The sequence below is a fragment of the Natator depressus genome, chromosome 3 (genome assembly GCF_965152275.1).
Source record: "Natator depressus isolate rNatDep1 chromosome 3, rNatDep2.hap1, whole genome shotgun sequence".
NCBI lineage: Eukaryota > Metazoa > Chordata > Testudines > Cheloniidae > Natator > Natator depressus.
The window spans coordinates 40940761-40953643 of NC_134236.1; the positions used below are offsets into that span (position 1 = coordinate 40940761).

The 12883-nt window shown below is 40.6% G+C and overlaps 1 protein-coding gene across 4 annotated transcripts in view; it reads left to right on the forward strand.

Annotated features, from left to right (window-relative positions):
- The window catches only part of FBXO25 (F-box protein 25), a 62181-nt gene that overhangs the window by 29405 nt on the left and 19893 nt on the right, over window positions 1-12883 (forward strand). For all 4 annotated transcript variants that reach the window (XM_074947761.1, XM_074947763.1, XM_074947762.1 and 1 more), the window contains exons 6-7: window positions 11456-11549; window positions 12358-12542. In XM_074947761.1, coding sequence (XP_074803862.1) covers window positions 11456-11549; window positions 12358-12542 — 279 coding nt within the window. The remainder of the gene's footprint in view (window positions 1-11455; window positions 11550-12357; window positions 12543-12883) is intronic.

Below are 12883 nucleotides of genomic sequence, written 5' to 3' on the forward strand. Positions count from 1 at the left end.
CTGCATCTGCCTCTGGTCCTCCTTTGACCTCTGCCTCTGGCCTCACACAGTAAAACAGTTAAAAGCTTGCCCCAGTAAAACAGTTATATCTGACCTGACCCCTTTTAGACAAGTTCGGTCTGAAGATCCCACTTTTGCTACCATAATGTAATGGAGTCAGCACCTGCCTCTCATGTGTGCCCCCCTTTTTTGGCCGATAGTGCCTGCAAACACAATTCTAGGCTGCCTGGAGAACTTCCCGCTGCTCTGTGCTGGGACAGGGTGATGCAGGGCCGTGAGTCCTCGAGCAGGGGGCCTCTGGACCTAGTCCACCCTGCCATAACTACACAGGAGGACAGCCTACTACTATCAATTTACTCCATTAGCTCAAGTGTTAGAGGTCTGTACTGTGGATCTAAAGGTTCCAGCCCTGCTACTGACCCATGTTGGTATCAGTATGATGCAATATGATATTTGTTTTTTCAATTTTCTTTGTTAAAAATCTAGGAAACTATATTCAAAAGTATTACGTTAAAAGTTGGCACAGTCAACTTTAATTGCAGCGTTTCTTAATTTGAATGCTTGAATTGTAATCTTAATATTTCTGATGTAGTTTTTGTGTATAACCATTTCTTCAGATTTCCAAAAAGCGATTGACAAGGTCACAAACAAGAGGCTACTAAGGAAGTGAAGTAGTCACAGGGTGACAAGCAACGTATCGTCATGGATTAAAAACTAGCTGGGAGACAGAAAGCAAAAAGAGTAAAATTAAATGGTCAACTTTCATCATGGCAAAAGGTTCCCAGCAGGGTATCTCAAGGTTCCATTCTAGGTTCCTTGATTAATGCATTTATTAATGATCTGGAAATGGCAGCAAGTAATGAAATCGTAACATTTGCAAATGTTACGAATAGGGCTGTCAAGCAATTAATCGCATGATTAAAAAAAGTAATTGCCCAATTAATTGCAATGTTAAACAGTAATAGAATAACATTTATTTAAATATTTATGGATGTTTTCTACATTTTCAAATATATTCATTTCAGTTACAACACATAATGCAAAGTGTACAGTACTCACTTTATATTTGTTTTTGTTTACAAATATTTGCACTGTAAAAAAACAAAAGAAATCGTATTTTTCAATTCACCTAATACAAGTACTGTAGTGCAATCTCATTATTATGAAAGTTGAACTTACAAATGTAGACTTATGTACAAAAAATAACTGCATTCAAAAAATAAAGGAATGTAAAACTTTAGAGCCTAGAAGTCCACTCAGTTCTATTTCTTGTTCAGCCAATCACGCAGACAAACACGTTTGTTTACATTTGGAGGAGATAATGCTCCCTGCTTCTTGTTCACAGTGTCACCCGAAAGGTGAGAACAGGTGTTCTCATGGCACTGTTGTAGCCAGCGACGCAAGATATTTACATGCCAGATGTGCTAAAGATTCATATGACCCTCATGCTTCAACCACCATTCCAGAGGACATTCGTGCATGCAGATGACAGGCTCTGCTCAATAACAATCCAAAGCAGTGCAGACTGACGCATGTTCATTTTCATCATCTGAGTCAGATGCCACCAGCAGAAAGTTGATTTTCTCTTTTGGTGGTTTGGGTTCTGTAGTTCCCGCATCGGAGTGTTGCTCTTTTAAGACTTCTGAAAGCATGCTCCACACCTGTCAAGGTTCCTTCCCCACTCTGAACTCTAGGGTACAGATGTGGGGACCTGCATGAAAGACCCCGTAAGCTTATTCTTACCAGCTTAGGTTAAAAGCTGCCACCACCAAAGTGTTACACAAAGAATAACAAGGGAAGTGCCCACTTGGAAACGTCTCCCCCCCCAATATCCCCCCAAGCACTACACCCCCTTTTCTGGGGAAGGCTTGATAAAAATCTTCACCAGTTTGCATAGGTGAACACAGACCCAAACCCTTGGATCTTAAGAACAGTGAAAAAGCAATCAGGTTCTTAAAAGAAGAATTTTAATTGAAGAAAAAGTAAAAGAATCACCTCTTTAAAATCAGGATGGTAAATACCTTACAGGGTAATCAGATTCAAAACATAGAGAATCCCTCTAGGCAAAACCTTAAGTTACAAAAAGACACAAAAACAGGAATACACATTCCATTCAGCACAACTTATTTTATCAGCAATTTAAACAAAACAGAATCTAACACATATCTAACTAGATTGCTTACTAACTCTTTACAGGAGTTCTGACCTGCATTCCTGCTCTGGTCCTGGCAAAAGCATCACACAGACAGACAGGACCCTTTGTCGTCCCCCCCCCCGTCCCCACCACTAGCTTTGAAAGTATCTTGTCTCCTCATTGGTCATTTTGGTCAGGTGCCAGCGAGGTTATCGTAGCTTCTTAACCCTTTACAGGTGAAAGGGTTTTGCCTCTGGCCAGGAGGGATTTAAAGGTGTTTACCCTTCCCTTTATATGTATGACAACACCTCATCCCTCTCAGATTTTGGAAGGCACTTCAGATTCTGAAACCTGGGGTCGAGTGCTGTAGCTATCTTTAGAAATCTCACATTAGTACCTTCTTTGCATATTGTCAAATCTGGAGTGAAAGTGTTCTTAAAATGAACATGTGCTGAGTCATCATCCAAGACTACTATAATATGAACTATATGACAGAATGCAGGTAAAATAGAGCCAGAGACATACAATTCTCCCCCAAGGAGTTCAGTCACAAATTTAATCAACACATTATTTTTTTTAACGAGCGTCATCAACATGAAAGCATGTCCTAGAATGGTGGCCAAAGCATGAAGGGGCATATGAATATTTAGCATATCTGGCACATAAATACTTGCAAAGCCGGCTACAAAAGTGCCATGCGAACGCCTGATCTCACTTTCTGGTGACATTGTAAATAAGAAGTGGGTAACATTATCTCCTGTAAATGTAAACAAACTTGTTTGTCTTAGCGATTGGCTGAATGAGAAGTAGGACTGAGTGGACTTGTAGGCTCTAAAGTTTCTCTGTGTGTTTCAGGGCAGATGGTTGTGGGGAAATTCGGACGGGGGGGTGCACTGGAATCACCCTGCAAGTTGTAATGAAGACTGGTGAAGACCATGGGCAGCTGTTTTGTTATAAGCAGGCTGCTGTGGTCAGTGTTGCATCAGGGCTGTACAGCACATAGACTCAGGGAACTACGTACATGCTTGTCAGCTGGCTATTGGTATCCGGGATGTGAGCCATAGCAGAAGACCACAGCAGGCAGTTATATAACCTCTCACTGGTCTGGACTGTGTCCAGCCCTCTCCTGGAACACACAGAGAAATAATAATGTTTGATGCTTTTTTAAAGAGACCAAAGTACAGCTTATCACTTTAACTGGAGTTCACAATCACTTAAATTCAAATACAGCACTAGGTTGGTTTAGATTAAAAGTAAAACAAGTTCATTAACAAAAGGACATGGGTTAAGTGATACAAAGTAGAAAATATTGGAGGTAGAACAGGTTACAAACAAACCAAAGTTAAAACATGCTTTCTAATGGCTAAGACCGTCCTTAAAAAGCTACAGACTTTGCTCAAGGTAGTTTTCTCACCAGTCATTCTTTGAGCAGGCACTCTGGCCAGGACCCAACAAATGGAACACAGACTGCTTGGTTTCTTTTTCTCCTGCGAGGTAAGATAAAGATGGAGTCTCTATCTGTCCCTTACATTCCCAACAGAATTTTTTTTTGTCTTGAAAGTCAGGAAGGTCTCCTAGGGATTCAGTTTCCTATGTCTCTCTGTGGTGCAGGAGCCATGCTAATTCTCCATCTCCCGAGTTCAGTCTCAGGATGTTCCCTGCTGGTTTAGCTTGATGGCTTTGTTTATTGCTAATATATAAATTGAGGTGAACCCACATTTCTTTATCTAGGACAAACCTGTTTATTGCCTCTGCCCAGGCTAGACCGCCTGGTTTTAAACACATTCTAGTAACATCACGCAGAGAGAATTCATAACTGTACATACAATGTTACTTATATTTTTACAATGATGATATTGACCACTGTGATATTAATTTTCAAATGATACCCCACAACACATATTTTGTACAAATATCATTGCAGTAGTGTGTGGCAGGTGAATACAGAGATATCCTGTCCTTTTGTGACCCAAGGTAAAAGTATATAAAATAAATAATAGAGAGATGGTAATTAGAAACCTAGGCTTTTGCTGTCTCATAACACAAGAACAAAGGAATATTGGATTAAGGTAAGAGTTGGGGAAGTGAAAAAACAATAAAAAGAAATACTTTTTCACATAACCTGTAATTAAGTTGTGGAACTCTCAGCCACAGGAAGTTGTTGAGGCCAAAAACTTATCAAGGCTCAGATGGGATTGGATATTTATATGGATATCAAGAATATCCAAAGTAGTGATATTTTATGATAAATTTTGGAAGGGGTATTATACCTCATGCTTCAGTGCTTAGGCCTATCTTTTAACTATTGGAAATCAAAAAAAAAAACCTAATGCAGGGGAGCAGATTACCCCACATCTTCCTGTTGCAGATTTCTTACATCTTCTACTGAAGCGTCTGGTGTTGGCTTCTCTTGGAGACAGAATAGTGGACTAGATGAACCTCAGTTCTGATTCAGTATGCCAGTTCCTATGTTGCAGTCTTCTTCTGTTGTCCAAGAGTAACATTTAGTTGTTAATAGACCTAATGCTGACTATGTTTATACAGTGTGTTTGTAACATACTTCTGTTTGCTGTGTCAAGTTAAAGCAGTATGATATAATTCAAGAATTTCTTCCATTGCCATGTGGAACGAAGTAACTCTTCTGAGGCCCCAGTTCAGCTCTGTGCGGGTGCCTGTATTATGGCTAAGTGTAAACAAACACAGAACAGTCATCTGGCTTTTTTGTTGCGAAATCAGTAATAAAATCAGAAAAGATGACTGTGAGAAACAGCATTTTCCAACCAGAGCTGCAACTCTCTCAATTAAGACGTTATTTCCAAAATAATTAATATGGGCAAAGTTCTTGTCCTGATATGAGGATGGTGAGCAGAATGTGCAGGAAAGCTTTTTTGGCCAGAAGGGGAAGACACCATTCTTTATGGTTAGGGTTGCCAACCCTCCTGGTTTCGCCAGGAGTCTCCCGGAATCAGGCTCTATATCCCACAGGCTACGGAAGCCAAACCGGGAGATTTTAGGCTGCTAAAAGTCTGGCAGTGCAGCAGGGCTAAGGCAGGCTCCCTGGCTGCCCTGGCTCCATGCTGCTCCCGGAAGCGGCTGGCACATCCCTGCGGCCCCTGGAAGGCACAGGGGACTCCACACGTTTCCCGCACCCACAAGTGTCGCTGCCACAGATCCCGATGGCCACTGTTCCTGGCCAAGGGGAGCTACGGAGTCAGCGCTCAGGGCTGGGGCAGCGCACAGAGACCCGCTGGCCCCACCTCCACGTAGGAGCCGCTGCTAGATGTGCCAGGTGCTTCCAGGAGCAGCGTGGAGCCAGAGCAGGCTGTACCACTGACCAGGAGCTGCCTGAGGTAAGTGCCACACGGCCAGAGCCTGGACCCCTCATCCCCTTCCACACTCCAACCCCCAGCTCGGAGCCCCCTCCTGCACCCAAACTCCCTTCCAGAGCCCGCATCCCCTCCTGCTCCCCTACCCCAGCCTGGAGCCTCCTCCTGCACCCAAACTCCGTCCCAGAACCCGCACCGCTCACCTCCTCCATCCCAATCCCCTGCCCCAGTCCTGAGCCCCCTCCTGCATCCAAACTCCCTCCCAGAGTTTGCACCCCCTGCGCCAGGCTTAGCCCAGAGCCCCCTTCCATACTCCGAACCCCTTGGCCGCAGCCCAGAGTCCACACCCCAACCGCCTGCCTCAGCCTGGTGAAAGTGAGTGAGGGTGTGGGAAAGCGAGCGACAGAGGGAGGGGGGATGGAATGAGCAGAGCGGGGCCTCAGAAAAGGGGCAGGACATGAGTGGGGCCTCAAGGAAGGGGTGGGGCAGGCAAGAGAGTTTGGGTTTGTGTGATTAGACGGTTGGCAAACCTATTTATGGTGTGGGGAATGACACTTGTTTTGTTGAAAAATTGTAAAAGCCCCTTTCTGGATGTCTCCGGGCTCTCAATAAAAACACAATCACACTGCAAGTTTCTACTCCATTCCTTTCTTAGGTCTATTGTAACAACATTGGAATCCCCCAACATTCAGTGATGTCTGCAAATCTCTGCAATGTTTGGAAAAGGGTCAACCAATTACGAAGCTCATACTGTGTAGGAAAGCTTAGAGTTTCATTTTCCTTCACTTATCTGCACCATTCTGCAGTGGAATTTATAGGAGTGTCTAGAAAAATGTTTTAAAATCTCATCCTAAATACATCTTTTAAGTTCTTGTGCTTTGTGCTTTTGGATTCCTAAAAAACTGCCACATCTTGTGGATTTGCATTCAGTGGTGTCGAAGGAAGGAGAGAAGAAGCAGTCAGCCGTTAGCTCAGCAGATAGTGGTTGTTCTGGTCTAGGATTTGCTGACTCTCTTATCTCCATAGCTGGTCACCACAAATTGCCTGCACATTTGCTGCAGCAAGGTCCAAAGGCTTCATGTGGATTTGCTTGAAATAAAATAGTTCACAATTATCAGTTGCTCACAGTTCCAATTTTATCTAAATTGAGTTAGTGTTTCATGAAGTGGCATTAGATCTCCTTTTTCTTCCCCTTAGGTGCCAGAAGGGTATTCTCTATCTCTGTTGTTTTTTTAATTCCTACTTAATGACCTAATGCATCTCCCCTTTGGTAGGATCTTATCTTCTCTGAGAAGAAGCTAGAGATTAATATTTTAGGAGCATAAATGTAAGCCCCATTAAAAAAAACTACAGTCCTAATCTGTACTAAAAATCCCCAGCAAACCTAGCAGTCTGTTCCCCTTACTTCTCAAGCAAGTATTTAGTAGAGTTTTGTAGTGAGGTTTTATAATAAAGTCTTATGACATCACTTATATTTGTAAAATATGCTTTAATACATTATACAGTAACAAAACAACCACCATAGTCCAGAACAATAAAATGTATTTTTAAATGTACTTTAAAAGCTTTAATGCATTTTATTTGTTCACCTTCAAAATGGCAATGGGCTTCCCATTTATTAGCACCAATTAGGAAGGTACTATAGTATAGAATAAAACTCTCTGTACGGCTTTTCAAGGGATTGGGAATACCACCTTTGAAGTGTGAGATCCTGGAAAATGATTGATTGAGCTTTGCTGAAATTGTCCAGGCCCAAGTTCAAAAAGTTCTCTTTCATAATGTGACTTAACTACAGTGTAGTCAGAAAGAATTGACCTTTTTAAAGTAATGAAATTAAAATGGCTGAGCACACTTAGTGCATATTAGTTAAACGTCAGCTTGTGAGTGCTGGAAATTGCAACCTCTACCTTTTTCCTTTAGGAAAAAGTCTATCTAAACAAGCTCTTTATATGCATATAGCTCTTTTATTATGAATACCGAAAACTGATGAGAAATTAAGAGAATCAGTAGAGTGAGTAGCAAACTACCTAGTTTCCCCATTGTGGTATTGGTAGGAGATTAGTGTGAATTCAATCAACTCATCTAGAAAGCTGATCTGTAAAAGCATTTTAATATAGTGATTGCAGCTGTGAATAAGTCCTTTGTTTTTGTTCTGATGTCTCACTATGCAGATAAGTTATTTGTGCCAGTATCAAAATTCTGTACTGTCTCATTTCCATCTCCAACTTCTGATTTATCATTAATGTAGGCCCCAACATCTAACTTCTTATTTTCTACATTACCTTTAATGCAATTTGATATTCATTGTGACAAAATGCATTTTTTTTCTTAGACGTGCCTTCTGTTCTTTGTAACAGAACTGCCTAAGAGCTCAGTGGAAATGGGTTTTAATGGTGTCTCTTGCACCAGGATTTCCTTTGCATGCATTCAAATTGAAGCTCCTTTACACTGCTTAAGGGCTCAGAGCAGCCTATCTCTTTGTCCAGGAGATAGCACACTCTTCAGCTTCAAAACAAGGGAAGGCTACAACTTTAAAGAAAGAAGAAGAAAAAAAACACAGAGGAGAAAAATCGCTCCTGACTTTTTAAAAGCTGGACATTCATGTGCAGAAGGACTTTGATCATCTCTGGCTGCATCCCCTTTCAGGCCAATCCCAACCCTTCTTCTCACCGCCCACCTATCATTGAGAGTTTCTTAGAGGGAATTCTGTGGGCTGCCATGCAACTGCATTCTGGCCATTCCGACAACAGTTTTCCCTAGCCTGAGGGGTGGAGACCGTTTGAGCTGAAATAGGAGGAAAGTAACAGCAAGTCTCATCATTTGTAGAAGTGAGAAAATCAGTCAGTAGCTATGATTGTTAACTTCAACTACTAACTGTACACTAAGGTCAAAAGCAAAGTTCTCCATCTGCATTTCAGTGTGCTCTAGATCAGCACTAGACTCACCTGTGTTTCAAGAGATGGGGTTTAGTTCTTAGAATATTATTGCAAATTTCTCAAATTAATATTTATTTATGAATATTCATATCCATTTTGGCTTCTATTCAAATACTGTATAACTTGTGGTAATATGATTATATGCACACCATTCATCATCAGATTACTGCAGTTATCTTTTCCTGGGGCTGAAGGTGGAAGCAATGCTGGGGCCTCCAGTTCATGAGGAATGTGGCAGCTTCCCTCTTGAGCAGGATGCACCATGATGAGCGCATCATGCCCGTGCTCCAATCAGTATACTGACTACCATTTTATATTCAAAACCTGATCCTCAAATCTTTCAATGAGCCAGGACCCATACATATCAGAGTTCACATCTCCATCCATGAACCTCCAAGACAGCGGCCTTTACTGTATCCCTGTAGCTTACAAAGACTGTGATGGAATATGTGAGAGCAGAGATGAAGTATTCTCAGTGAAGTGGCTAGCTGTGAAACAAGCTTCCAGAGGAGACTGGACATCAGCCTGGCCACATTTGTGCATGCTACAAGACCCTCTGAAAGAGCCTTCTCACATTATCAGTATGGTTTGTTTTGTTTTTTTTAAATCAAGATATGTAACCGGAACAGACATCCTATACCTAGGGAAGGTAAAAGAGCAGTAGATTCTGTACTAATTGAGCCTACAGGTTTATCCTAAGTGTGAGTTCAACTGTAAAAAGTGAGGTATAAGTTCATAAGATGTCACAACAGCCTGTTACAAATGTTGATGGGAAAAGATATGAAAGGGAGACAGACTGAATTAGTACAAACAAAAGGCCTGCTGACAGAACCAAGGACTGTTAAAATCATGCATGGTGAATAAAAGAACTGTGGAACCAGAAAGCATCAAAACTAGTGTGTCAGAAACTAGCCTTAAATGGTGGACAAAATAATTAGGGGATGGGCTATTCCACCCACCATTCCCTTTTAGGATCCTTAAAGAAAAAGACTTTGGGAGAAAAATTGGCTACTGGAATGAGCTTCACCATCATGGCTGCTACCTCCACTGCCACCTGGGACCTCAGGCCTTCATCTTCCTGAGAGATGTCCTATCCAGACCAGGCTAGAGAGAGACACCCATATGACACTGCCACCTCTGCCTGAATCTCAGTCACCACCTGGGATGTGAGACTTTGTCTCCCCCAGCCCACGTGTATCCTTTTTCTCCCCCTCCTTATTTTTTCTCTTTCCTACCTTCCCTCCTTTTTCCTTCTGTCTAATAAGAGTCTGGTTTATCTGGCCAAGACTGTATATTATATAATACTGCTGTAAGCCTGTGACCAGGAATGAGCAACTAAGAGCAATACCCTAAAGAGCCTGATGCTGGTTTATGTTTTGCATGTCTCGCAATGGTGATAAGACTGAGCCCTGGTCTACACTGGGGGGTGGAATCGATCTAAGTTACGCAACTTCAGCTACGTGAATAACGTAGCTGAAGTCGACGTACTTAGATGGACTGACCATGGTGTCTTCACCACGGTGAGTCGACTGCTGCCACTCCCCGGTCAACTCTCCCTGTGCCTCTCACAGCGCTGGAGTACAGGAGTCTACGGGAGAGTGCTCAGGGGTCGATTTATTGCATCTAGACTAGACGCGATAAATCGATCCCCACTGTATCGATTGCTGCCTGCTGATCCGGCGGGTAGTGAAGACATACTCTGTGAGCTCTACGTGTGTTTCTCCAGCAGTGAGGTTGCAAATGAGAATCATCTCAGAGACAGAAGCTGCATCTTCTGTCCTTGCTGTTCCTTTCTCTAGACTTTAACAGCAACAATGACAGCTTCAGCCCATCTCAGGTAACTTCATTTCCCAAAAATTACAGCTTTGCAAATCTGCAGATATCCACTTATATTCACAGATCTCCACATCCGGGGATGTGGATATCCACAGATCGGATGCAGATACAAATTACATATCCGTGCAGGGCTCTATCAGAACTGATTGTTATTGCCATCTTTGATACCATCTAAAAAAGACAGTCAAACACAGGGTATATTATTCTTCTGAAAACTTTCTGCAGCTATAGAGAAAGGGAAGTTGTTAAAATGAAAGCCTTATGTAATATTCTACATTTCAAAAGCTTTAACTGTTTTTCCTTCTTTTCTATAACTTTAGTAAAAAGTTTAAAGGATATTTAATTTTTTTTTTTTTTTTTTGCTATGGTACTATGCAGGCTGAGGTCTCTGCGTACCAAATCCTGAACCTTGTTTAAACTATTTGAATGTTGGATAGTGACTGAGTTATGTTAATGCCTTTGGCCTGTTTATTCCATCTAAAGTAATACAACTCCATGATGTTCAGTGGACCTCACTAGGCAAATGTAATTTATCTCATGAGCAATTGAATACTGCCATGATGGAGTTGCAGAAAGCTCTTAGATGCACAGCTACCCTTTCTGAGAATTCTCAGCAGTAGCGCCTTTCAGACAGCTATATGGCTTCTGTTAACTTTGTTTAGAGTCAGTCCTTCAATCTGATTGCTGTGGAATTTTCAGTTTGGCATGGCAATTTAAAATAAAATCAGAATGTGAAGATTAAAAAGGGAAAAAATTATAACCATCAGTGTACATGCTCTGTCAGAAAACTTAGCGCTTAAAGCAAGTTTTGAATTATGCGCCCTTTGCATTTGTACATGGTAGCTTTTCTAAGAACTAAGGTGAAGAGAGGAATTACCCCAGGAGCTGCAAGAAATGTAACTATATTTTACTAATCTTACTGTGGATTTTTTTTTGAAGTCTATTTGGTAGTAACCTCAGAAATATAATTAATATTTGTACAGTACACTGAAAATGTATGTCTCAATATGAGTTACTAATGGGAGGTTATTTAAATAATGGAACCTTATGTACACTTTCAGTTTTCTTTAATTTATATCCTTTTTTCTCTCCCTAGAACTGTAGCTACTAATGTTTTCATAAGCCAAAACTGTGATGCTACAGTCTTTCATAGAAGAATATCTATTTAAAGCATGCTCGATTTTTATAGTCCTTCATTCTAATGTTAATTTTTTCTGATTTAGTTGTTGCAGTTAATTGCAAAATCTCAGCTAACCTCACTGAGTGGTGCAGCACAGAAGAACTACTTCAATATTTTGGACAAAATTGTACGAAAGGGTATGTTCGTGGTTCATTAGCATTGACTGAGTTACTTTTTCTGACCTTTCAGTTAGTTTCATTATTTTTATATGTACTGCTTTATGTCACAAAACAAAGGTAATGGCATATTTAATTAGTGGAAATCTAATATACTTTTTAACCAGTTTCTTAACATTGAAGAATATCATTCAAAACAAATGTATAAAGTGAAATCAGAGATTATCCTTCATGGTCAGAAGTTCATGGTTTCTCTTTTACTATTCTGTACTCTTTATCAAATGTAAAATTTCTTAGTTCTGAACAAAACTATTCCTGTTTTTATTAACATGAATACCTGTGTATGTCTTTTTTTAAAAATTCCTTTACATGGTGAACTAAAACATTTTAGTCCAAATTTGCCAAGTTACCCAACAGAGGTATGCAAGAAACTGCAATTATTCCCGGTGTGTATAATAAGAAAACTGGGCTCTTGCATATTAATGTTGGAAAATGTTGGGTTTTTTTAAAGGTGACCATTGTATTTGGAAGACATTTAATACTATCTACTGAAAGTAGGAAATCCACTTGAAAAACTAAGATGCAGCATTAATTTTATTAACGCATGGCACAAAGTGTTGCACTGATGCCTTGATAGCAGTATTGTCTTAAGCATCAATCCTGCACCTGTGGGACCTGCCAGGGCAAATTCCATTGTGGGATCAGGACATTTAGTTTGGAAGTGAAACCACTGCTCAGCTGCAGTTTGAGTTAGTTCAGATAGGGAAATGTCAATAACTTGGGTTAAAGGTAACAAATCAAAAGAGTACCTCTTATTTTTCTTTTCCAGTTTTGGAAGACCAACACAATCCACGCTTAATCAAAGATCTTCTTCAGGATCTGAGTTCTACTCTCTGTATACTGATTAGGGGAGTAGGGAAATCTGTGTTGGTGGGGAACATCAATATTTGGATTTGCCGATTAGAAACTATCCTTACGTGGCAACAACAGCTAAAAAATCTTCAGATGAACAAGGTATATTAAATTTGTTAAATCAGAAATATGAGGTAAAGAGGGAGAAGGTGCTTTGAATACTGGCTTTTGATCTGTGTACAAGCAAAGTTTTAATATGTCTGAAGCCACTTTTACTTGACTTCATTAGTTATTCAGCTCAAATGATGACATAAAGATATAAAATTAAAGTTAAATTTTTTCACACTCACTAAGTATTTTAATATCCTTTTTTTGTGAAAAGGACAACAGTAACTTTAGCAACATGCATTAACTGACTCCTGACGGATGTTCACAGACTTGATTTTCTGATAGCCCAACCATAAATTTCAAAACGGATAGCTCGCTGTCGACCTTAATCTGAC